At 43.3% G+C, this 24,516-nt stretch overlaps 2 protein-coding genes across 3 annotated transcripts; one reads left to right on the forward strand and one right to left on the reverse strand.

Moving 5' to 3' along the window:
* The first annotated feature begins 98 nt into the window (after positions 1-98).
* On the forward strand, positions 99-7,062 carry proca (protein C (inactivator of coagulation factors Va and VIIIa), a). 2 transcript variants are annotated; one of them, XM_014139147.2, is made up of 10 exons: positions 99-258; positions 554-603; positions 774-873; positions 1,952-2,109; positions 2,217-2,241; positions 2,576-2,686; positions 2,965-3,105; positions 5,496-5,614; positions 5,968-6,085; positions 6,379-7,062. In XM_014139147.2, exons 3-10 carry the CDS (start codon positions 804-806, stop codon positions 6,924-6,926), a joined length of 1,290 nt encoding a protein of 429 aa, XP_013994622.1. In that variant the 5' UTR covers positions 99-258; positions 554-603; positions 774-803; the 3' UTR covers positions 6,927-7,062. The 2 variants fall into 2 exon arrangements, with proteins under 2 accessions (XP_013994622.1, XP_045549761.1); XM_045693805.1 differs by lacking the exon at positions 554-603 and having other exon boundaries at positions 136-258.
* Positions 7,063-10,948: 3,886 nt separating this feature from the next.
* dusp28 (dual specificity phosphatase 28) lies at positions 10,949-22,687 on the reverse strand. Its single transcript, XM_014139148.2, has 2 exons — positions 21,859-22,687; positions 10,949-12,475 (listed from the first exon to the last, which is right to left on the reverse strand). Exons 1-2 carry the CDS (start codon positions 22,216-22,218, stop codon positions 12,359-12,361), a joined length of 477 nt encoding a protein of 158 aa, XP_013994623.2. The 5' UTR covers positions 22,219-22,687; the 3' UTR covers positions 10,949-12,358.
* Between the last annotated feature and the right edge of the window lie 1,829 nt (positions 22,688-24,516).

Raw genomic sequence — 24,516 nt, forward strand, 5'->3', positions numbered from 1 at the left:
AAGATGTATGTACATATGAATGATAACAGTTGATTGTATGTATATGACCTTAATTAATGTGTGTGCGCTTGCGTGTGCTTTTGCTCATTTGTGCGTGCTCAGGTTAGAATGGGAGGTGAGTATTGTGTTAGGGAACACTGACTGAGAGAGACAGTAGAAACACAGACTGTGGACTCACAGTAAACATCTGTAGTTAGTCATTAACACAGTTTAAACAGCACATCCCGTCAGTCCTGTCCCGGCCTTGTTTCTGAAGATGTAAGTAAAAAAATATATTTTATCAATGCTTTGGTTTGGCATTTCTCTGGTTTGATCAATGGTATGTTTTTATTAGTTGATGGCAAGGTCATGAGTCAATGCTAATTCACTCTATGGGTCCCTCCTCCTATCATTTGGACAGGGCCATGTTTGTAGAGATTCCACAGTTTCTAGGCGTATCTTTATAAACGTTGCATGAGGAAAGATGCAAGCGAAGTAACCCAAAGCATAGGGAATTAACACACCAGTTTGTGTTTCTCTATGTATCACTAATATTTGAATCTCTGTTTCTCAGAGAAGAACATTGAAGTGGAGATAATTGAGTTTGTTGGTCTTTACTATCTGGTATGGGACCTCTATTTTTATTTAGCAATAATTAATGTGGTTTAATGAAGATATAGATCTTATACCAATAGAACTTGTTAATCCTGAGTGTACAGCTACTGTGTGAACATCAGATTAACGTAAACATAAATCTCTATGCTACCATTCACAAATGCGTTCCCTGTTGACAGTTTCCATTGGCTGCAGGGTCTGTAGATATCATGGGAGAGCTTTTCCTCTGTGTGAGTGCGGTTCTCACTTTGTGGTCGGCTTCTGCTCTCAGCACATCAGGTAAAAAATGTATCATCTGAAGACCCAGTAGCACGTTTTCAATGGCATTAAACATATTGTCCACCACCAATATGATGCAATCGCCTGCAAGGTCACAGCTGTACGGACAAACACTGCTAAATGTTTATGTATTTTTGTAATGTTTCTATATAGTATATAATAGTACTGCATGCGCAATAGGAGAGACCAGTGATTGGGTTGTGTGTAGATAGAAAAAGTGTTGTAATTCCAAATATCACAGGACTACAATAATGCACAGTTCTGGTGCTTAAAGAGTTACATTTCCTAAAAGCTTGTGTGCCATGTTGCACAAGCACATTGAATAACATTCTAACCTTACAAGACAGTTCATTGAGGTATAATATAAGTTGCCTTTTGCAATGCAAAGCAAAAATAAAAGTTTCATATTGGACAAGTACATGGCAGTGGTGGAAAAAGTACTGTAGTAAAAGTAAAGAAACCTTCATAGAAAATGGCTCAAGTAAAAGTGAAAGTCACTCATTGAATTACTACTTGAGTAAAAGTCTAAAAGTATTTGGTTTTAAATATACTTAAGTATTAAAAGTAAATGGAATGGCTAAAATATACTTAAGTATCAAAGGTAAAAGTATTAATAATTTCAAATTCCAAATTCCTTATGCAAACCAGAAGGCACATTTTCTTGTGTTTTATTTTTTTTTTACTGATAGCCAGGGGCATACTCAAAAACTCAGACATTCATTTAAAAATGAAGCATTTGTGTTTAGTGAGTCCACCAGATCAGAGGCAGTAGGGATGTTCTCTTGATAAGTGGGTAAATTGGACCATTTTCCTGTTAAAATGTAACAAGTACTTTTGGGTGTAAGGGAAAATGTACGGAGTAAAAAGTACATTATTTTCTTTAGGAAAGTAGTGAAGTAAAAGTAGTAAATCTAAATAGTAAAGTATAGTACAGATACCCCCAAAAATCTACTTAAGTAGTACTTTAAAGTATTTTTACTTAAGTACTTTACACCACTGGTCCATGGTAGTCCCTCCCTGTTATAGCCTGTTTTCCTCCTCTTAATGCCAAATGAACATACCTGGTTTTGTTGGTTAGTGTTTTCCAGCGGTCCTGAGGCCCACATGCTTCTGCGCTCCAAAAGGGCCAACACCTTCCTGGAGGAACTGAAGCCTCCATCAATGGAGCGGGAATGCGTGGAGGAGAGATGTGAGTTTGAGGAGGCAAGGGAGATTTTCATAGCCAGGGAAGCCACGGTAAGCTGTTTTTAATTCAATTAAATGTTACGTTTTTGTGTATACCATTTAGCAATTCTGTATGGCTAAGGAATAATAGACATTGACAGTGTTCTACTACTTTTCAGTTGGAATTCTGGACGGTTTATACAGGTCAGTGAAGTCTTTTGTTCCGAATAGACTCATATATCCTTCTAACTGCCTTGCATTTTATACTATTTATATTGTACACTTTGTAAGCACATTGGCAAACATGCATATTCGGGAATCAGTTGAATGAGCAAATAGATATCTACACAATGTTTAAACTACAAGCAAATGTTTTCTACCAAAACAGCTTCACTGTCGGTCTCCCTGTGTCAATGTACTGTACCTCTCAGACACAGCGTACAAAGCTTCTGTCCTGTGATGGAGAGAAAATGTTTCCATGTTGTTTGGCCTGCTTATTGGAGTTCCGGGTTACATCTGTCTTTGATGTGTATCTTAGATGGAAATCAGTGCATTTCAAACCCATGTGTGAATGGGACCTGTGTGGACCTCTACCAGTCCTATGCCTGCCGCTGCATTCCAGGATTTGAGGGAAAACACTGCGACCAACGTGAGCTCTGACACCGCTGCGTTTGATACGTTTGCACCTGCGATGTTCTTGACGTTTGAGTGTTTGTTGTGTATCTTTTTCTGTGATACATTTTTTGCTTTCTAATATATGAGAAACGAACATTAACATGTGTTTGTTATGTCTGGGATGTGATGTGAAACGTCTTTTCTGATGTGTGTTTTGTCTGGGAGAGTACTTTTTACGTCTCTGGTTCTGGTTCTGTTCCTTGTGTCAGTGCTTCTTTGTGTTTTGGCTTTGATACTGTCTGTTGTGTTTAGCTAGCACAGCCACTAATTGTGCAATAGCCAACGGTGGTTGTGACCATGAGTGCCAAAACAATAAGGATGGCCTGAGACGTACCTGCAGCTGTGTCCAGGGATACCGTCTCCACCAAAACTCTAGACACTGTGTCCCCGAAGGTAAGAATTACTCTGGGGCCCTGGCTAGGGTTGTTTCTGAACCCTGCCTGGCTCTTTTCTGTGGTACAGGGAATTCTCCTCAAACGGGATAACATTTATGTAGGGGATTGTCTAATTTGTAAGTATGTGTTGTAAAAATGTGTACAAGAGTACACAGTGTTTTGGAAATGTTCATCCATGTGTGTCTTAAACGAAAAACTCGAGCAGGTGGAGAAAGCAGAATGAGGCAGGTGGAAAGGATGGGATAGCGATGTTGTGTTTCCATCTTTGCTGACAGCGATGTTGTGTTTCCATAAGTGGATAAATTGGTCTAATTTAGCATGTATGGCAAAGCCTCAACCCTTAGATACCTCTTCAATTTGAGCTAAAGTTAATCATGACAAAATGTTTTGTGTTTTGTGTGACTACGGTGCCCAAATAAATAAAAATAGAGATACGTTCTAATTGAGCGAGGCGTCAAAGCGAACAACCCAGCCACCATGTTTCAGTTGGGTCATTATAATTAAGCAATAAGGAACGAGGGGGTGTGGTATATGGCCAATATACCACGGCTAAGGGCTGTCCTCTAACACGACGCAATGCGGAGTGCCTTTTCACAAATCCCAGAGGAGCCTTATTGCTATTGTAAACTGTTTACCAACGTAATTCGAGCAGTAAAAATAACTGTTTTGTCATACCTGTGGTATATGGTCTGATATACCACGGCTGTCAGCCAATCAGCATTCAGGGCTCGACCCACCCAGTTTATAATTCAAAACAATGCATTCTAAAATAAATCACACACACCAGTGGCGGTCAGTGCCATTAAAGGGTGGACAAAATAAATTCATGAGCATGGCCTTATTTCTATTACAGCATATTGGATGACTCTCATTCATACTCTATTCACCCAGTTCAATGTAACAGCGATAGGTTTAGGCTACTACCTGATACTACAATTTTCCCTGTACCCATCATGAGGTTGCTACAACCTAGCCTATGAATGAAAGTTTACAACGTATGTGCCCACAGGTCGAGAGACAAATTTGAGGTAACAGACAGTTATACATGGCACACAGTGACATTCAATACTGCCTTGCACACTCTTGCCTGCATCTAGCTGATATAGGGTGTAATCATTAGTCCAACAGTTGCAAACGAGAGTTTCTGTTGGACAAATTCAGGTATGTTTATCCCTGTTTTGTTCCATTTGCTTGCGTTTAAGAAACATTTTCAACAGAATCGGCGGAATGAATACACCTCTGATCACGTGTAAACACAGTTCACTTTCATAGCAGGCACGTTGTATTCCTTTTCGCATCTATGCGCTCTCCTCCTCTCACCTCTTCACTTTGCTTGTGGACCTCAATGCAAAAGACATCAGCTGTATGTGACCAGGCCCAAAGAACTTTCCAAGCCAAACCGCTACACACAGCCTACATCGTTGTCACCATATTAGCTAAAGCAACGTCAAGGTCAGCATGGCTAATATAACTAACGCGTTAGTAAAGCCGCTACAATCATGCAGTAACGTTACAGTGTACAGTCAGAAAGCAGTTACACCGGTGGGCCCTTTGGCAATAAATTAGTAATACCAAAAGCTTACCTTGAATTGGAAGAGTTCAGGTGTTGTGTTGAAAAGTCATAGCCAGGGCCTCCCAAGTGGCGCTGTGGTCTAAGGCACTGCATCGCAGTGATAGCTGTGCCACTAGAGATTTTGGGTTTGAGTCCAGGCTCTGTCGCAGCCGGCCGCGACCGGGAGGCCCATGGGGCGGTGCACAATTGCCCAGTGTCATCCGGGTTAGGGAGGGTTTGGCCGGCAGGTATATCCTTGTCTCATCGCGCACTAGCGACTCCTGTGGCGGGCCGGGCGCAGTGCATGCTCACGCGGTCGCCAGGTGTATGATGTTTCCTCCAACACATTGGTGCGGCTGGCTTCCGGGTTGGATGGGCATTGTGTCAAGAAGCAGTGCGGCTTGGTTGGGTTGTGTTTCGGAGGACGCATGGATCTTGACCTTCGCCTCTCCCGAGTATGGGAGTTGCAGCGGCGAGACAAGACTGTAACTACTACCAATTGGATACCATGAAATTGGGGTGAAAAATACTAAAAATAATAAGTTATAGCCAGCTAGCTAACATAGTTTCAGTAGGCTAAACTAGCTAGCTGCATTTTCTAGCTAAGAAAGTGAAACTGAAAGTTATATATTTAAAAAATTGTTATATTTAGTATAGTTTTATCTAAAAATGATAACGTTTTTAATGTTTTTTAACTTTTTAAATCTTTATGAAATTCACTGAGGAGGATGGCCCTCCCCTTCCTCCTCTGAGGAGCCTCCACTGACACATTAATGTGTGACTGCTTGTGTTTTACTGTACAGTACAGTCTCTCTCCATTCCTTTCTTACCTTTAGGTGCCCACTCCTGTGGACAGATACGGGTGGCCAAGACCTCCTACAGTAAACCCATTCAAGGACTACTGCCCTGGCTGGTAGGGGGAGAAATGGGCAAGAAGGGGGAGAGCCCCTGGCAGGTACCATCCATACCTTGATCCATACACTACCCATACATCGATTCTGTTTCAGTACCCATGCACTACAACTGACATCAAAAGTAGTCTAGTGTCAAGATGATTCCTCTTCCCAGCCCATAAGGGGAAAAGATAGACATTTCCAGATTTGCAGGGCAGTATTATCTTTTTCATTCATTTGGGGTCGAAACATCTAACTGGATCTATACAACCAATGACGTGGGATGTGGAATCATGTTGACGTTAGACTACGGCGGAAATCTGAAAACATCTGACGAACATACATTTAGGAGTGTAATACGGCTTTAAAAAATCATAAAGTTGTTTGTGTGTGTGTTTGTGTGTGTGTGTCTTAGGCTCTTGTGTTGAATGCAAAGGGGAAGTTTCACTGCGGAGGGGTCTTAATTGATGAGAACTGGGTCCTCACCGCAGCCCATTGCCTGACCAGTAGCCTTCGCTTCAGCGTCAGACTGGGTAAGTCACATTATACCTTCATCACTACCCCGATACAAGGTGAGTTGATTATTATGATTATTCTTATTATACACTCCAGCAGACCAATCCTTCTCACCTTCTTCTCCCTACACATGGCCAGATTAGGGTAGTGTTCAATAGGGCATGCAAAGGAAAAGTTTAAAACCTATTGCAATGGAAAATGAGTGTTTCTTATCAGTGACTGTAAAACACTTTATCCTATGTTGCTGCAACCAGCTCTTTATCACTGATTATCCATATTTAACTTTCACTCATCTACTATTTCAACACAGGTGACTACGAGCGCTATAAGTTGGAGGGCACCGAAGTCACCGTGCCTGTGATCAAGACCTTCTCTCACCCGAACTATGACAAAGTCACGGTGGACAACGACATCGCCCTGCTGCGCCTGGCCTCTCCAGTCTCCTTCTCCGAGTACATCCTCCCGGCATGCCTCCCTAGCCGCGCTCTGGCCGAGGGTGTGCTCCACCTCAATGGCACACGCACAGTGGTGACGGGTTGGGGCAAGGAGGAGCAGAACTCCCAGCGCTTCACCTCAGCACTCAACTTCATCGAGGTGCCACTGGTGGAGCATGACCTGTGTGCCCGTCAGATGGTCAACAACGTGACAGGCAATGTTCTGTGCGCCGGTGTGCTAGGCCGGCGGGAGGACGCGTGCGAGGGCGACAGCGGCGGCCCAATGGTCACCTTGTACCGTGATACCTGGTTCCTCATCGGCCTGGTGTCCTGGGGCGAGGGCTGTGGTGACGAGGACAAACTGGGCATCTACACCAAGGTGTCCAACTACAATGAGTGGATTGAGAGTGTGCGGAAGGGGTGAGACAAGGCTCCTGAGCCCTAAGACAAGTCCCTCTACGCTTCCAATTCCTTCCCTCCATCCTCCCTACTGAGTCTATCCACCCGGCTACAGTTTAGATATGTAACATGCTTTGTGAAATAAATCAACACATTCTCAAGTTTCACAGTTTTTCTTTAATGTTAGTTGGCAGATTCATTATTTTGTCATCTTTACAAACAAAGGTACAGTAGAATACTGGCCTTTGGTATTATTCACATTCTTTTTTTATTTAACTAGGCAATTCAGTTAAGAACAAATTCGTATTTACAAAGACGGCCTACTCTAACAATGCTGGGCCAATTGTGCACTGCCCTATGGGACTCCCTATCACAGCCAGTTGTGATACAGCCTGGAATCAAACCAGGATCTGCAGTGATACCTCTAGCACTGAGATAGACCGCTGCACCACTCGGGAGCCCAAAGCTATTCATCCCCTGACCGGGAACCCGGGCCGCAATGGTGAAAGCGCCAACTCCTAACCACTAGACCACCAGGGAGAGATTCTAGTCACACTTTATTTGGATAGTCCCATAAAGATGATCTACAGATGGTCATACTATAAACAAACTATCTGTTGATAAGCAACTGCTTGCTAAGGTTAGGGTTACAAGTTTAGAGTAAAGGGTAAGGATTAAGGTTAGGGTTAGGTTAAGGGTTAAGTTTAGGGTTAGGATAAAGGTTTTCTTATGATATTTACAGTGATATACTTTCTTAAAGGGATTGTAGTTGCCTAATATTCAGCCCTAGTTCATACAGAAGTATTTTTTCTATTGGCTATTTCTACCTTGTTGTAGCACATACAGTATCACAGTTAAAGGCCAGCACTTGTACAAACAGTTGTACAACATTTTTTTTTTGAAATTCACAGATATACAGTCTCAATTATCATATGGTTGATTTCTTCTCTCTAGTCTAGATTTTTTGTGTCTCTTGTCTTGATTTTTTTTATGGCTTAAACATGTCAGACACATAGCTTCAGTAAAGTCTCAGATATTTTAGGCTACACAAGCAGCACCTGACACATAATGCATGAAAACATAATGCATGTAACACCAAAGACAGGTAATAGATTAACCTATAGCAATGAACAACAACAACACTGACAAAGGGAACAGAGTGTTAAAAATGTCTGAAAGCGCCCAAGATGTCCCCCATGTATACATTCAGCAGACAGTCTTATCCAGAAGCAATTAGTGCAAGGTGCCTTCCTTAAGGGTACGTCGACATAGTTGGCTTGGGGATTTGAACCAGTGACCTTTCAGTTACTGGCTCTATGCTCTAAACTGCTATGCTACCACTTGTCCCATATCCATGGAAGGGTAACATCTGATAATGGTTGCAAACAGGTTTACATAAAATGGGTGCTGGGATGCACTCCTAATAACAAATCAGGGCACCCTGGCGCCAGGGCACCCTGAGTTCAAAATATAAAAGTGGGCACCCATATACTCGCCATATAAGAACCCCAACAGGCAAATCAAATAAAATGTTATTGGTCACATACACATATTTTGCCGATTTTATCGCAGGTGCAGCAAAATGCTTATGTTTCTAGCTCCAACAGTGCAGTACACCGAACAATACAAAACCATACACACAAATGAAACAAATGTAATGAAAGAAATTAATAAATATCAGAACAAGCAATGTCAGAGTCCAGAATATATATATATATATATATATATATATATATATACAGTGCCTTCTGAAAGTATTCAGAACCCTTTACTTTTTACACATCTTGTTACGTTACAGACTTATTCTAAAATGGATTACATTTTTTTTAAATCAGCAGCAATCTACACACAGTACCCCATAATGACAAAGCAAAAACAGGTTTTTAGAAATGTTTTAGAGCTCCGAGACAGGATTGTGTCGAGGCACAGATCTCTGGAAGGGTACCAAAAAATGTGCAGCATTGAAAGTCCCCAAGAACACAGTGGCCTCCATCATTCTTAAATGGAAGAAGTTTGTAACCACCAAGACTCTTCCTAGAGCTGGCTGCCCGGCCAAACTGAGCAATCGGGGGAGAAGGGCCTTGGTCAGGGAGGTGACCAATGACTATGTACATAGGGCAGCAGTCTCTAAGGTACAGGGTAGAGTACCTGGTGGTAGCCGGCTAGTAACAGTGACTAAGTTCAATTCAGGTTACTGGGCAGAGGCCGGCTAGTGATAACTATTTAACTGTCTGATGGCCTGGAGATAAAAGCTGTCTTTCAACTTCTCGATCCCAGTTTTGATGCACCTGTACTGTCTCCTCCTTCTAGATGGTAGCAGGGTCAGACTGCTGCTCCACTTGGGAGCCCCCAGTAGGTGTGTCCAAACTTTTGACTGGTACTGTATCTGTATATGTATATATCATAATTTACATTACTCTGTGTTTATATAGTAAAACAACATTCAATGCATCTTCAAAGTTACAAATGATCCTAGCCGCGTCCTCAGAGCAATCTGTCACCCCACTTGCTTCAACATGTCCACCATTGTTCCTGTATCCAAGAAAGCAAAGGTAACTGAACTAAATGACTATCGCCACGTAGCACTCACTTCTATCGCATGAAGTGCTTTGAGAGGCTAGTTAAGGATCATATCCCCTCCAACTTACCCAACATCGAAGACCCACTACAATTTGCATACCGCCTCAACAGATCCACGAATGGTGCAATCACCATCGCACTGCACACCATCTGGACAAGAGGAATACCTATGTAAGAATGCTGTATATTGACTATGGCTCAGCCTTCAGCACCATAGTGTCCTCCAAGCTCATCACTAAGGTTAGAGCCCTGGGTCTGAACCCCGCCCTATGTAACTGGGTCCTGAAGTTCCTGATGGGCCGACCCCAGGTAGGGGGTGAAGGTAGGCAACAACACCTCTTCTACGCTGATCCTCAAGACGGGGGCTCCACATAGGTGCATGCTCAGCCTCCTCCTGTACTCCCTGTTCACCCATGACTGCGTGGTCATGCACGTCTCCAACTCAAACATCTAGTTTGCAGACGACACAACAGTGGTAGGCCTGATTACCAACAATGACTAGACAGCTTAGAGGGAGGAGATGAGGGCCTTGGTGGAGTTCTGCCAGGAGAATGAACCTCTCCCTCAATGTCAACAAAGAGAAGGAGCTGATCGTGGACTTCAGGAGACAGCAGAGTGAGCACGCCCCCATCCATATCCATCGACCAGAGAAGGTGAAAAGCTTCAAGTTCCTTGGCGTGCACATCACTGACAACCTGAAATGGTCCATCCACATAGACAGTGTGGTGAAGAAGGCGCAACAGCACCTCTTCAACCTCAAGAGGCTGAAGAAATTCGGCTTGGCCCCTAAGACCCACACGAATTTCTACAGATGCACCATTGAGAGCATCCTGTCCAGATGTATTATCGCCTGGTACAGTACGGCAACTGCACCGTCCGCAACCACAGGGCTCTCCAGAGGGTGGTGCGGTCAGCCAGACACATCACTGGGGACACACTGCCTGCCATCTAGGACATCTGCAGCACCCTGTGTCACAGGAAGGCCAAAAAGTTCATCAAGGACCTCAGCCACCCAAACAACGGCATGTTCACCCCACTACCATCTAGAAGGCAGAGACAGTACAGGTGCATCATACTGAAAAACTGCTTTTATCTCCAGGCCATCAGACTGTTAAATAGTCACTACTAGCTGGCCTCCACCCAGTGCCCTGGCTTGAATTTTTGTCACTGCTATTAGCCAGCTGCCATCCAGTAGTCAAGCAGCTGGCTAAAAGCAGCCCACCTTAAAGAACACTGCCCTATGTACAATTGAACACTGGTCACTTTAATAATGTTTACATACTGTTTTACCCACTTCATATGTATATACTGTATTCCAGGCAAGGCTCATCCTATATAACTACTGCTGTACACACATTTTCTGTTCATATACAGTCCATAATGTCTATACACACCATCATATACATATATATATATATATATATTTATATTCCGGACTCTGACATTGCTTGTTCTAATATTTCTATATTCCTTTCTTTTTATTTTGGGGATTTGCGTGTATTGTTAGGTATTGTTAGGTATTACTGCACTGTTGGAGATAGGAACACAAGCATTTTGCTACACCCATGATAACATCTGCAAAATATGTGTACGTGACCAATAACATTTGATTTGATTTGATGCTTTATCTAGTCAATATCAGCCCTCTATTGTAACTTGTTGTATTACCTGAGCACAGGTCATTGCACCTGCTCTACATTAGCTGCTATAACTAACGTTTAATGGCTAAGACTCTTTAAATCCCTGCAGAGTTAAGATTCAGTATTGCTCAGATAAATATTCCATGTGCAGAGGAGAAAAGTTTCTGAGCTGTAGAGATTTCAACGCAAAAAGTCTGTGGTAGTACATCTCCAAAAAGCAGCCCATCTGCTTTGTCATGTTTTTTACTCTATTTCATTGTAATACTTCCCTCTAGAGGTTAAAGGTGGCACTGCAACAGCCTCTTCAGTGTTTGTTCAGGGGTACATAAGTGTTGTCAATGAGTATAGAGCCAGAGTAACACTCTCTATGCAACCCCATGGAAATATACATTATTGTGACATATCATTTAAAAGATTGGGTTGATTTATGAACCAACTGTACATAATGCATTATGATGGCACTTACATTGTCTATTATCACCCACTTGTGCATTAGAATACCTTGTTTCCATTATATGACTTGCTATAAGCATTCATAGCAGTGCATTACTCCTTTCAGCAGGCTTTTTAAATGCCTAAAGGCTACACATGTATTCATAATACATATACATAGACATATTTTTTCTAAAAGGACTCCATATGGCTTCTTATAAGAAATTCTATAAATGCATACATGTAATGTATTTAGAATGCATTACAAAGCATGTGGCTTTGTAATGCATTGGCTTTGTAATGAACAAATGGAGGGTCATTTTGGGGGTAAAAAGTAGCACTTCTCTTTGGTTCTCTAAGGGGTAGAGAGGGCCAGTGTCCCACAGGATGGAGCTCAATGTAGATGTAGCCCCTAGCCTACCACAGATCTAGGATCAGATTACCAAACCCAAAATCATAACCTTAACCATTAGGAGGACGGAAAATATCGGACCCTGGCCCAGCGATTATAGGGGCAACTTCTACCAACTCCAGAGGTGGGGGCTCCTCTAGACCGGAGGCTGGTCCACCTCTTTAGATACAATGCTAGTTTCGCAGACACAGATGTCCTTTAAAAATGCTATGTAAAACGCATGTATCATTAAACCTAGTCCTGGATTTAAAATGGAGATGCTCTATTGACCATGGTTTTTAATCTAGGATTAGGCTTAATCTGTATCCGGGAAACTGGCCCAAAGAGTTTCAGGACTGTCGGTTTACGGTGGAGAGCTGCAGGGTCCTAGAGGGCGAGGAATTTGGCACAACGTTAGGTTGGGGCGTTGTCCACCTCCCCCCGCCTCTTTTTCAGCTCTTGCTCATATCTTTCCAGCTGGGCCCAGAATCCCGAGTTGGGGTCCACCACTGAGCGTGAAGTCCTCACTTTCTGGAGAAGAAGATGAAGAAAAAGACTGTATAATGGTAATCAGTTACCTGATCAGCCCTGCTACATACATACTGTACCTGAATCACACAACACATTGGGTGCATCTCAATACTCTAATATGACTTCCTCTCCTCTCCTCCTGATGCATTGACAAAGAACTGGGCAGGTATTTCAAGCAAGCAAAGTCTTGGTAAGCATCCTTGATATAGCTTTTACTCAGCCGTGGTTAATTTCAGATCATTGAAGATGAAAGAGAGGAGACGAGGATAGGAGACTAAAGGCTTCTGCTTACTTCCCAGCTGAAACAGTTCAGAAGAGTTTGTGCATACAGTACCAGTCAAAAGTTTGGACACACCTTCTCATTCAAGGGTTTTTCTTTATTTTTACTATTTTCTACAATGTGAAATAATAATGAAGACATCAATGAAAAATAGTGAAGACATGAAAAAAGCCTAGCCAGCTCTGTTAGATGAGTAGAATGGAGAGTGAAGACGTATTCTCTTGTTTGTGTCTGGAAGTAGCGTTAGCTAGCAAGCTAGCCAACTTTAGCCAGTTAGCTTGGGTGTGAGGCAAGAAAAGTATTATATTTTATGAGAGTTGTATTAAGATCAACCTTGCTCATTAGCAGATTTTGGGGTTGAATAATCCTTGTGAGAATCAAGGACAGTGGATAAGAGATAACTTATTAAAGTGGCCTCCCTGTGAACAGAAATTATGTTTGTTTTGACTATAATTGAAAGGCTAATTTAATAGCGAGGCGATTTTGATGTAATATGTTGTGTGGCCTAAATGGTCTGCTGGAAAAACCTCGTGAGAATGGAGTCGTATTTGAATCAGTGAATCATGAACTGAATGTATGCTTGTAAACAATTGCAAGTGTTTGTTTTCTTACTTGTAGCCTACTCAGGAGAGACAGTTGCCTAAATCTAATGATTTCTAATAATAGCGGATAGGCAATTGCAATAGAGCTGTGACCATGATCATGATAAAACAAGGCTACAACAGCAATGGATCGAAGTTTTGGGTGGTAAGAGGCTGTGGTATTGTGCCCACCAAAATTTGTTTTTGCCTTATGAATTGGCTGATGTATTTTATACATTTGGAGCATTGTCTTCTAGTAAGGAGAGAATAATCATGGTTTGGTTTCTTTTATTTTCTAAACCTTACGATGGGTGACAGTGACGAAGACATTAATAAAGAGGGTTGATGTACACTTAATGAGTGTTGACAATATGTGAATGGTAATATGTTATTTGTGATTTTTTTGAAAGCACTCTAATGATGCGATATTTTAGTAAAACAAGGTACAAGGTTAAATAATGAGTAGAGTGGTAATGGAGACTACTGCGCCCACTGCATTTGGGGGGATGCTGCAATGCAAGCCTTAGCATCTTTTCAAAAGAGCAGCAACAAATCCTCTTGAAAGCAGCAGGATAGGAAAATGGTACATAGCGGTCGGTGTATGGCCTCAATTAGATCAATAGTGGTTCATAAAGATTACGGTCTTTATGCTAAGGGAGACGTAGGAGACCACGTCTCAAACAACTTCTTCATAGATGCCTGGGATCAAATATCACTGATTCCTTATGCTAAATAAATTGACACTTTTTTCCAGGAGAATGGGGGCAGTGATTTTTTTTCTCTCTCTTTGAAACGTTTCCCAAGGCAATAGTTTTTGGGAGAGAGCAGTGAGTTAAATTCTGCAGTGTAGTTAGTATAAAGGTATCTGGATTAGGCTGTAAACTACCAAATTAAATAAGGCCTGGCCATTATTTTTTGCCATATGATTTACCACACACACACCAGCAGGCACACAACTTACTGGTTATGAATATGGGTTAGTGCCAAGGTATCTTAAAAGGGCACACACATGGAATTTCCTGGAGTTTTTCTTTCCTGAGTTTTAATTGACCACGTGAATTCTTTTGATAAGAAATGCACTGTAAACTTACTGTAAACCTGGGATACAACATGTATGAAATGTTTTATTGTTTTTCATGAATTTGTCTAATATAGTAAGAAACACTTATTTAAAGGGTTTGAATGACCTCTGACCTCTGTCCTGACTTTCTAGTGTGGTTTGATCATCCACACTGGAAAGCCAAAAGACGTTGGATGATGAATTTAAGGTAATTTGTACTGATGATAATTACGGAGGAGGTTATAATTTGTTCTATATTTAATTCGGACCAATAGAAGGATAGTCCTGTCTCTAGACTATTTTTCTATTCCTTGAATCAAGTTATGGGTACAAGTTTTTCTTTATGTGTCACGTCTGCTCCTGCTCCTCCCCTCCGGCGTACGACGTCGCCAGAGTAATAAACACCAATCCTGGGATTCATCATTACGCACACCTACTACTCATCATTACGCGTACCTGTTATTCATTATGATTCACACCTGGACTCCATTTCCTTCATCATCTCCTCCTCTTTATATGTCACTCTGCCATGTTCACTCACCAGTTGGTGCTGTTCTTGTGAATCAGCGTTCTGCCTTATGTTAGTGTCGTGTTCTTGATTTTGTTGTTTTATTAAAACGTTTCACCTGCACAGGACACCATGTAAGGGGTGCGTAACTGGTGGCAGGGAAGTCAGACGCAGGACAGCAGAACTTGGTAAATAGCCGGAGCAGTTTAATAGTAAAAACCAACGGCATAAGAAAATACGAAATATGGGTACAATAACCTGACGCGCACCAGTCAAACATATGTGCACATGCACTTACAATAAACAATACCACATAAAGACATGGGGGGAACAGAGGGTTAAATACACAACACATAATGAGGGAAATGAGAACCAGGTGTGTGGGAAAACAAGACAAAACAAATGGAAAATGAAAAATGGATCAGCGATGGCTAGAAGACCGGCGACGTCGACCGCCGAACACCGCCCGAACAAGGAGAGGCATCGACTTCGGTAGAAGTCGTGACACACCATCCAAATGCCCTGGCTTCCTCCTTCAGTGCTCCCTCTATTTTGCACATCAGATGGGAGTCCCCACCACCGAGAGGTCTAAGGTTGCCACGGTTATTTCTCTGCTGACTGGGCGGGCATCGGAATGGTCTATGGCTGTCTGGGAGAGAGGAGGAGCCTGGGTCTTATGAGGTTCATGGCTCTCTTTAAATGTATTTTCGATCATCCCGCGGAGGGCAGAGCGGGATGTGAGCGTCTGCTTCAGCTCCAGCAAGGGAATCAGACAGCTGCTGAGTATGCGCTTACCTTCCGGATGGTAGCAGCTTCCAGTGGCTAGAATGAGCTAGCGCTCAGCATGTTATTTATAAGAGGTCTGCGCGAGGAGGTCCAGACGGAACTGGCCTGCCGAGATGACAACCTCACCCTGGACGCACTCATTGCGATGGCCATCCATCTGGATAAGCTCCTCCGGGAGCATTGGCATCTTCATCGCTTCTCTCCCTCCTTCGACAAGTGTTCGGGATCAGAACCTGAACCCATGGAGGTAGGGGTCACACACCTTCCTGCAGTGGAACAACGCAGACGGATACAGCTGGGGCTCTGTCTGTACTGTGGCCAGGGAGGGCACAAGCGCCAGTGGTGTCCGTTACTTCAGAATCCGGGATCCACTAGAGCAGAGGGACGGTCACGGGATGTTACATTCCCTGGACCAGGAGTAAGTATTCCATCTACTACTCTTCCTGTTACTCTTTGTATTACCCATCACTCTGGCTGACTGTCCCTCATGCCCTGTGTCTACAGCTTTAGTGGATTCCGACGCCGCGGGGAACTTTATGGATCAGACCCTTGCCTCCTCTCTCAATATTACTACCTACCCGCTCTCCTCTCCTTTTCCGGTTCAAGGTCTCGACTGTCGGCCTCAAGGATCTGGAACCATCACACACATCACCCAACCATTCACCCTCACCATGGAGCCCAATCACCAGGAAAACATCCCCTTCATCACCAGTGCACCAGTTCACAATATCATCCTCGGCCTCCCTTGGCTTCAGCGCCATAACCCTACCATCTCATGGTTGAGGATGAGAATCACTGACTGGTCACCTGAATGCCGGAGGACCTGCTTCCCTGTCCCCTGTGGTTCCACGTCGGTTGAGAGTCCTGTGGTTGCCCTCCAGCCCAACATCCCGGAGGAAGATCAGGATCTAAGGGAGGTATTCTCCAAGATCCGCTCTACCTGTCTCCCTCCTCATCGCCTCTGGGACTGTGCCATTGATCTGTTTTCTGGTGCTAGACCTTCACGCAGACGCATCTACCCTCTGCAGGTGGCTGAGACCCAGGCCATGGAGGACTACATTCAAGAGACCCTCAAAAGGGTTTCATCCGCAGGTCCATGTCCTCTGCGTCGGCTAGTTTCTTCTTCATGGCCAAGAAGGAGGGAGGATTACGCCCTTGTATCGATTACCATGGACTCAATGGCATCACCACAAAGTATCGGTACCCTCTCCCGCTGGTACCGTCAGCCATCAAGCAGCTCTGCGGGGCACGGTTCCTCACCAAACTGGACCTGCGGAGTGCCTACAGTCTCATTCGTGTTCGGGAGGGGAATGAGTGGAACGAGTACTTGGTTATGCCCTTTGACTTAGCCAATGCTCCGTCTGTGTTCCAGGCATTTGTCAACGAGGTGTTCAGGGACATGCTCGGACGTCAGGTGATTGTGTACATCGATGACACCCTGATCTTCTCGACCAACCTGGAAGATCACATCACTCACATTCGAGCAGTCCTGGAATGCTTCTTGGCTAACCACCTGTTTGTCAAGGCGGAGAAGTGCCAATTCAACCAGAGGGCTGTCTCCTTCTTGGGCTACCAAATCAGCCCACAGGGAGTGAGGATGGAGGACAAGAAGGAAGATGCCGTAAGGTCATGGCCAGTCCCAACCACCATCAAGGGGTTACAATGGTTTTTGTGGTTTGACAACTTTTTCATCAGGAACCATTTCATCAGGAACTTCAGCGCCGTCGCCGGCACTCTCACATTTGGTCTCCAGCAGCCGACGAGGCCTTTTGTCTCCTCGGGGTGTTTCACCTCCTCCCCCTTGCTAAAACACCCAGATCCCACGCTACCTTTTGTGGTTGAGGTAGACGCCTCAGAGGTGGGTGTGGGGGCAGTTTTGTCACAAAGACGGGGGACCCATTAAAACTGTATCCTTGTGCTTTCTTCTCCAAGAAACTGTCCCCCGCAGAGAGGAATTCCGACGTCGGCGATTGGGAGCTCTTGGCAGTGAAGTTGGCATTAGAGAAGTGGAGACACTGGCTGGAGGGCACCAAGGAACCATTCGTCATACTCACCGAACATCGGAACCTTGAGTACATATGGACAGCAAGGAGACTGAATCCGCACGAAGCCAGGTGGGCCGTCTTCTTCACCAGGTTTGACTTCACGCTGACTTGTCGCCCAGGTTCTAAGAACATCAAGGCCGATGCCCTGTATCTGCGATTCGGCAGAGAGCACCCATAATCCCATCCTCCAGAGTCGTGGGTCTAGTGGTTTGGGATGTGGACATTCACCAGGCTCTAGATAGGGAGCCCGCACCCCGGAATTGTCCTCCTGTGCGCATCTACGTTCCCACAGGGATAAGGGATCGCCTGCTGACCTGGGCACACACAGCTGTCATCACTGGACATCAAGTATTTCTCAGACCATTCATTCCCTCACTGAGAAATACTGGTGGCCCACCTTGGTGCAGGATGTTACGCGGTATGTCAACTCCTGTTCCGTGTGTGATCAAACCAAGTCCCGCCCGGAATGCTCCAGCAGGGAAGCTCCTGCTGCTTCCGTGACTCAGCGACCTTGGTCCCATCTATCCATATGCTCCTGCTCCTCCCCTCCTGACGTACAACGTCACCAGAGTACTAACCACCGGTCCTGGGATTCATCATTACGCACACCTGGCACTCATCATTACGCACACCAGTTAATCATTATGATTCACACCTGGACTCCATTACCTTCATCTCCTCCCCTTTATGTCACTCTCCCATGTTCACTCACCAGTTGGTATTGTTATTGTGTAGCAGCGTTCTGCCTTATGTTAGTGTCGTGTTCTTGGTTTTGTTGTTTCATTAAAACGTTGCACCTGCTTCTGACTCACCACCCCATTACATTATGGAGTTATTATGGGTAGTGACTCTAATTCGATTTTGTTATTTAAAATTGTTTTGTTTTATTTCTTAACCAGTAGTGTTGTTTTTACCGTCACTATGGTGAGTCATGTGTCAAAAATGGGGAATTACATGTCTTGAGGTTTTTTTGGATTGAAGTTTACACACCTTGAGTGATATGTATTGAGTGATAAATGAAGGGGTGTATTGTTTCTCTTGTTGTGATGTGTGTTTTGTCCTATATTGTTTTTATAAAAAAAAATTAATTCCAAGATTGTTATATTTATTCACCAAATGGTTGTTTTATTTAATACAGTAAGGTTCTTAGGACTTTCTCTGAGTTAACTGAGTGGAGTTTTTATGGAGCTTGGGCTGGCAACTGATTAAGTGATGTCTTGGTGATAAAAAACCTACAGCTGGCATTCCATAGATCAGATGTGGTAGGTGTCACTGAGATGGAGAGAGCCTGGAGGAACAGAACAAAGGCCTCAGTATTCCAATTTATCCTGGCATCTGGGAGACAACACCAGAGGCAGATGACCAGAGGATGAACCCAAAGTGGCTTATGGTGCCCCCAATCTAGACTTGAGTCGACGGTTTCATTATTACATCACCTCCAGGCTGTGTTAGGGCTATCTGACCAAGAAGGGGAGTGATGGAGTGCTGCATCAGATGACCTGGCCTCCACAATCACCCGACCTCAACCCAACTGAGACGGTTTGGGATGAGTTGAACTGCAGAGTGAAGGAAAAGCAGCCAACAAGTGCTCAGCATATGTGGGAACTCCTTCAAGACTGTTGGAAAAGCATTCCAGGTGAAGCTGGTTGAGAGAATGTCAAGAGTGTGCAAAGCTGTCATCAAGGGAAAGGGTGTCTACTTTGAAGAATATAAAATATAAAATGTATTTTGATTTGCTTAACACTTTTTTGGTTACTACATGATTCCATATGGGTTATTTCAAGGTGTTGATGTCTTCACTATTATTCTACAATGTAGAAAATAGTAAAAATAAAGAAAAACCCTTGAATGAGTAGGTGTGTCCAAACTTTTTACTGGTACTGTAAATATATACTTTTTCTATATATATTTGTACTATTTTCTACATAAGTCCAAAAATGGATGTAGCAACTACAGATTGCCCCTTTAAGTCTATCAAAAGTGTGTGAGTTTGAGCATGTGTCCATTAGGCCTATGGATTGTTTTTATCAGCAGGAATTAGATTGAGCAATAAAAGCCCCACTTTTATTCCATAGGCTGGGATCTGCACTATGCAGCTGTTGCAGCAGCGCATTTTTCACTGGCGGTCCACTGATTTTAAAAAGCAATGATTGATAGGCAGCTTAAACTTCTTGAATTCAACCATTATTGGGTTCAAATACACATTTAGATTTATGAACAGCCATCCACAACAACCACAATCCATAATGCGCAAATAGCTAAATGAGAAGGCAGCAGTGTGATTCACATCAATACGCTATGTAAATTTCAATAATTTGTGATATCCGTATCGCCGTAGACTACACTTGTCATCCTTACCTCCAAGCGTATATTTAAATTGGATAATCTTTGGATGCCATCAGTAGTCACATCATTGGAAGAATAGCTTGGACTGTAGCCTACAAAAGCCTATTCCTACTCTTTTCCCGCGATCCATCAAACCCATTTGGTGTGTCATCATAGTGGTCTCTGACTTGTGGTCAGACTCACTCAAGTGGAACAAACTTAAACTTGCGCCTTTTTTAAATGCTGATTTGAATGTCATTGAGAAAACAGAGAACTGTCAAAGATTTTTTTTCGCAAACATCCTTTCTGAATTGAAAAGTAATACTTGAAGTTAATCATCTAGTTTTTCAAAAGTATCTGTAATCTGATTACAATGTTTTAGATGTAATCTGGTACTCCCCAACCATGTCTGTAATCAAATCAAATCAAATGTTATTGGTCACATACACGTGTATAGCAGATGTTATTGCGGGTGTAGTGAAATGCTTGTGCTTCTAGCTTCGACAGTGCAGTAATATCTAACAAGTAATATCTAATAATTACACAACATATACCCAATACACACAAATCTAGTAAAGGAATGGAATTAAGAATATAAAAATATATGGACGAGCAATGTCATAGAATAAGATACAGTAGAATAGTATAGGATACAGTATATACATATGAGATGGGTAATGCAAGATATGTAGACATTATTAAAGTGACTGGTGTTCTGTATACCACCCCTACCTTGTCATAACACAACTGATGTGTTCAAATGCATTAAGAAGGAAAGATATTCCACAAATTAACAAGGCACACCAGTTAATTGAAATGCATTCCAGGTGACTACCTCATGAAGCTGGTTGAGAGAATGCCAAGAGTGTCATCAACTACTACATGATTCAATATGTGTTATTTTATAGCTTTGATGTCTTCACTATTATTTTACAATTTATAAAATAGTAAAAATAAAGAAAACCCTGGAATGAGTAGGTGTGTCCAAACTTTTGACCGGTACTGTATATTGTTCGTTTTGGACTTCGGTCAAGGGTTTTTTCAGCTGTTTGGGCACACAACATTTTTTCTCTAGGCAAGCCAAAGTCTGTAGCCGAAGTCTATGCCCCTTCGTCTGTGATTTGTCAACAGTAAGGATTCTTCAATAAAGTCTTTGTTGTCATTCAATGAGAGACGACTCATTTTCATGCACATTTTTCATTGACAAATACTGTACCAAACATTTAAAATTGCGCAACTAAGATCTCCTCAGCAAAAACTTCAAAAATGTATGTCAGGTTTCTTGAGTTATCTTATAAATGAATTCTGACTATTTTGAGGAAGCGTATACTGGCTACGGCATCTCAAAATGGACAAACAGTACCATTGCTGCTTTTTTTTCTCGTTGTTCAAGTGAAGGTCTTTTAGGGGAGCATGCGATCACACTTCGGTTTGGTTCGCCGAGCAGAGTTCGGCTAGGTGCCAGGCGAACTGAAAAATGCTGAGGCCTTTGAGATGCACTCATACGTTTTACAACCAGAAAAACAAAGACAGACAGATAATCAGTTGATTTTTCTACTTTGCATTAGAGGCTGAGTTTGGGTGAATTCAATTTAAATTCAGTCTATTCAGGAGGTCAATGGAAAAGTCCCAGTTATTGTCAATGAGGATTTTGAGGATTCACTTTGTGAATTGACAAGAGCTATTAACCATCTAGCCCCGGAAAGAAGCACAATTACATTAAAATGACAATTAGACCAAAAGCCATCTTCAACCCATCACTCCCATTCACTCCTCCCTCCCTCTTCTTGTCACCTACCGTAAACGCCTCAGCCAATGAGAGCTTGCGGTACTTCATGAGGTACGCCACGCAGATGGTGGCTGAGCGGCTGCGGCCGTTCTTGCAATAGACGACGGTGTGGCCTCCCTTGGATGCCTCGTCCCGGATAGCGTCTGCACAGCTATCGAAGTAGCGGTACAGGTCCTCAGTGGGGTCGTCGTAGACGGGCACACGCAGCGCAGCGATGCGTGACGACTCGGGGAAGGGCTGCTGCTTGGACACGTTGATGCACAGCGTCACTGCCTCCTGCTGGATGAGGTCGTCAGTGCAGGCAGAGCGTGCGTTGCTGATGAACAGCGCGTTGGTGACCTTGCACAGCTGGAGCTGCGGCTGGAGCATCTTCGCGGATGACCTTTGACCCTGGTGACACGTCGACCTTTGCTAACTAACCCTGCGCTGCACTCACACACTCACTCGCACCAATGTCAACTTTCCTTTCTCCTATTTCACGTACATACATGCACTTGCGTACAACACTTTCGACTTGTATCTTTCCCACAAACATTTCACAGTGACATTCTCACACTACACACACAAATAAATAACAGTAGCCTACACACTGCACACAAGTAGATTCAGACTTTTCACGTGCACCCCCTAATGACAATATAAACACATCCAATCACACTTCCAGTGACATTCATCCATTCCACAAACATACAAACCCTCACTTAAACCGTCTACGCACTTGCTCTCTCACTGCAACACACACTCTTCATAGGGAAACTGTCTCTCCTTCAGGCTATGGCATGTGGGGGTTGTCATGTCGGTCAGCTCTGGCCATCTGACTTTGTCCTAATAGCAAGCTATATTTATTGTAGGGGGTAGGCAGGTCCACGGTCAGGCACTCCCTGGGTCCTAACACCAGTTTAGTTCATGTTCGAAGGATCCACGGTGATTCATATTCTATGTGATGAGCTGGGGGTAGATTTAATAGAGTCAGTGTGCACCCACACACACATCTGAAGAGTAGATCAGAGAGGAGATTGAATTATATAAATTAAAAGTGTAGAAATTCACACAGTGGGGGATATGAACTATACAAAAAAGCACACATTTGAAGCTGGTTATGTGTGATGGAAAACACATGAGTAATACATTTCATTATGACCATAAACACACCAGTATTCCACAATCATAAATCCACTGATATCCAATGAACTAATCAGAATCACAATGATTCAGAGACATGGACACACACAGACTTGGTGCCAGTCTGTGCAGCTGTCCTGTTTGCTGTGTCACCACCACCCTATCCTCCTGCTTCATCATCACTGGACTTTGGAGGTGAAACTCTGACTGACTCAGCAATTGCCTGATGCCTACTCCAGCCCATCCATAGCTTACAGTATTTATCTATGTCTTTCGTTCTGTCTGTCTATGTGTATGAAGTGAGAAGGCGGACTGTGTTGTACCCTCTGTTCTCTCTGAAGGGGTTAGTGTGTGAGGGCTCTAGCCTGCTGCTCCCTCTGAGGAAGAACATCCCGAAAAACAAAACCTTCCTCTCCTTTCACCAGGACACGCACATCTCAACCTCCATATATGTGTGTCTATACGTGTGTCAGTTTTTTTAGTCTGCCCTACACATAAAACAGTTTTCTGTGAGAGATAAGTGTTTTCACTGTTTCTATGAAGTTGATGCGTGTTCTCAGTTGTGTTTGATTTCATTTAGTTCCCAGACACTTCTGCCCAAATGCGCGAAGAGTCTGGTGGGCCAACACATGCAGCGAGAGAGAGAGGAAAAGAGAAGCACTGATCTCAGTTGTCTGTAGGTATATTTAGCTGAGAGCGAGGGAGCGAGGGAGCGAGAGAGAGAGAGAAAGAGATGAATGAAGAGGCTAGTAACCAAGCGCTGTAAAATTCTATCTTCAAAGAGTACAGCTAGGTTGTTGTATAGGTTTATGCAAAAAAATGGTTTCGGGTTTAAAAACATGGCCACAAAATAACCTTTATACATTGGGACATTTCTACTTTACAGTGGGTGGATTGGATTATGCTGAGCCGTGGGGCACTGGTCTATGGCTTGTGACATGAACAGCAAAAGCGGTGAGGGGGGAGTGCCCTTCCCAAATCAACAGTGATCTCTCTGCACCTCTCAGTCATGTTGTCAACAAGGCAGCATGGTACATTGTCCAGAAACATGCAAACACATAAAATATGTTTGAATTTTTAAACTAGTTTTCATTGGGAAGGCAGATTAAGCGTTTATATCAAAAGCAAACCGTTTTGCATGTGAAAACACAAAATCCTACTCATTACTCCACATGCTTACGTCATTTTTGTTTTGAGCCGACTTCTCCATGGGCTTAGAACAGGGAACCTGGTTCCAAAACGAATGGAATCAACTTTTCCGCCTCACAAAAAAGATTGCAGTCAGCGTGCAGTATAACTGCAGTAAACTGCAGTATAACTTCAGTTAGAGTGCATTATAACTGCAGTATGCTGCAAATACTTAATACAAAATAACACTGGTTTTTTACTGCAGTAATTTTGCAGTATAACTGCAGTTAGAGTGCAGTATAACTGCAGTTCATTTTTGTTGCCTACTATTCTGCAATTACTGCGTCCAAAATACCACAGTTGATTTGGCGTACACATCACTGACATACTGAAATGGTCCACCCACACAGACAGTGT

The sequence above is a fragment of the Salmo salar genome, chromosome ssa14 (assembly GCF_905237065.1).
Source record: "Salmo salar chromosome ssa14, Ssal_v3.1, whole genome shotgun sequence".
Lineage (NCBI taxonomy): Eukaryota > Metazoa > Chordata > Actinopteri > Salmoniformes > Salmonidae > Salmo > Salmo salar.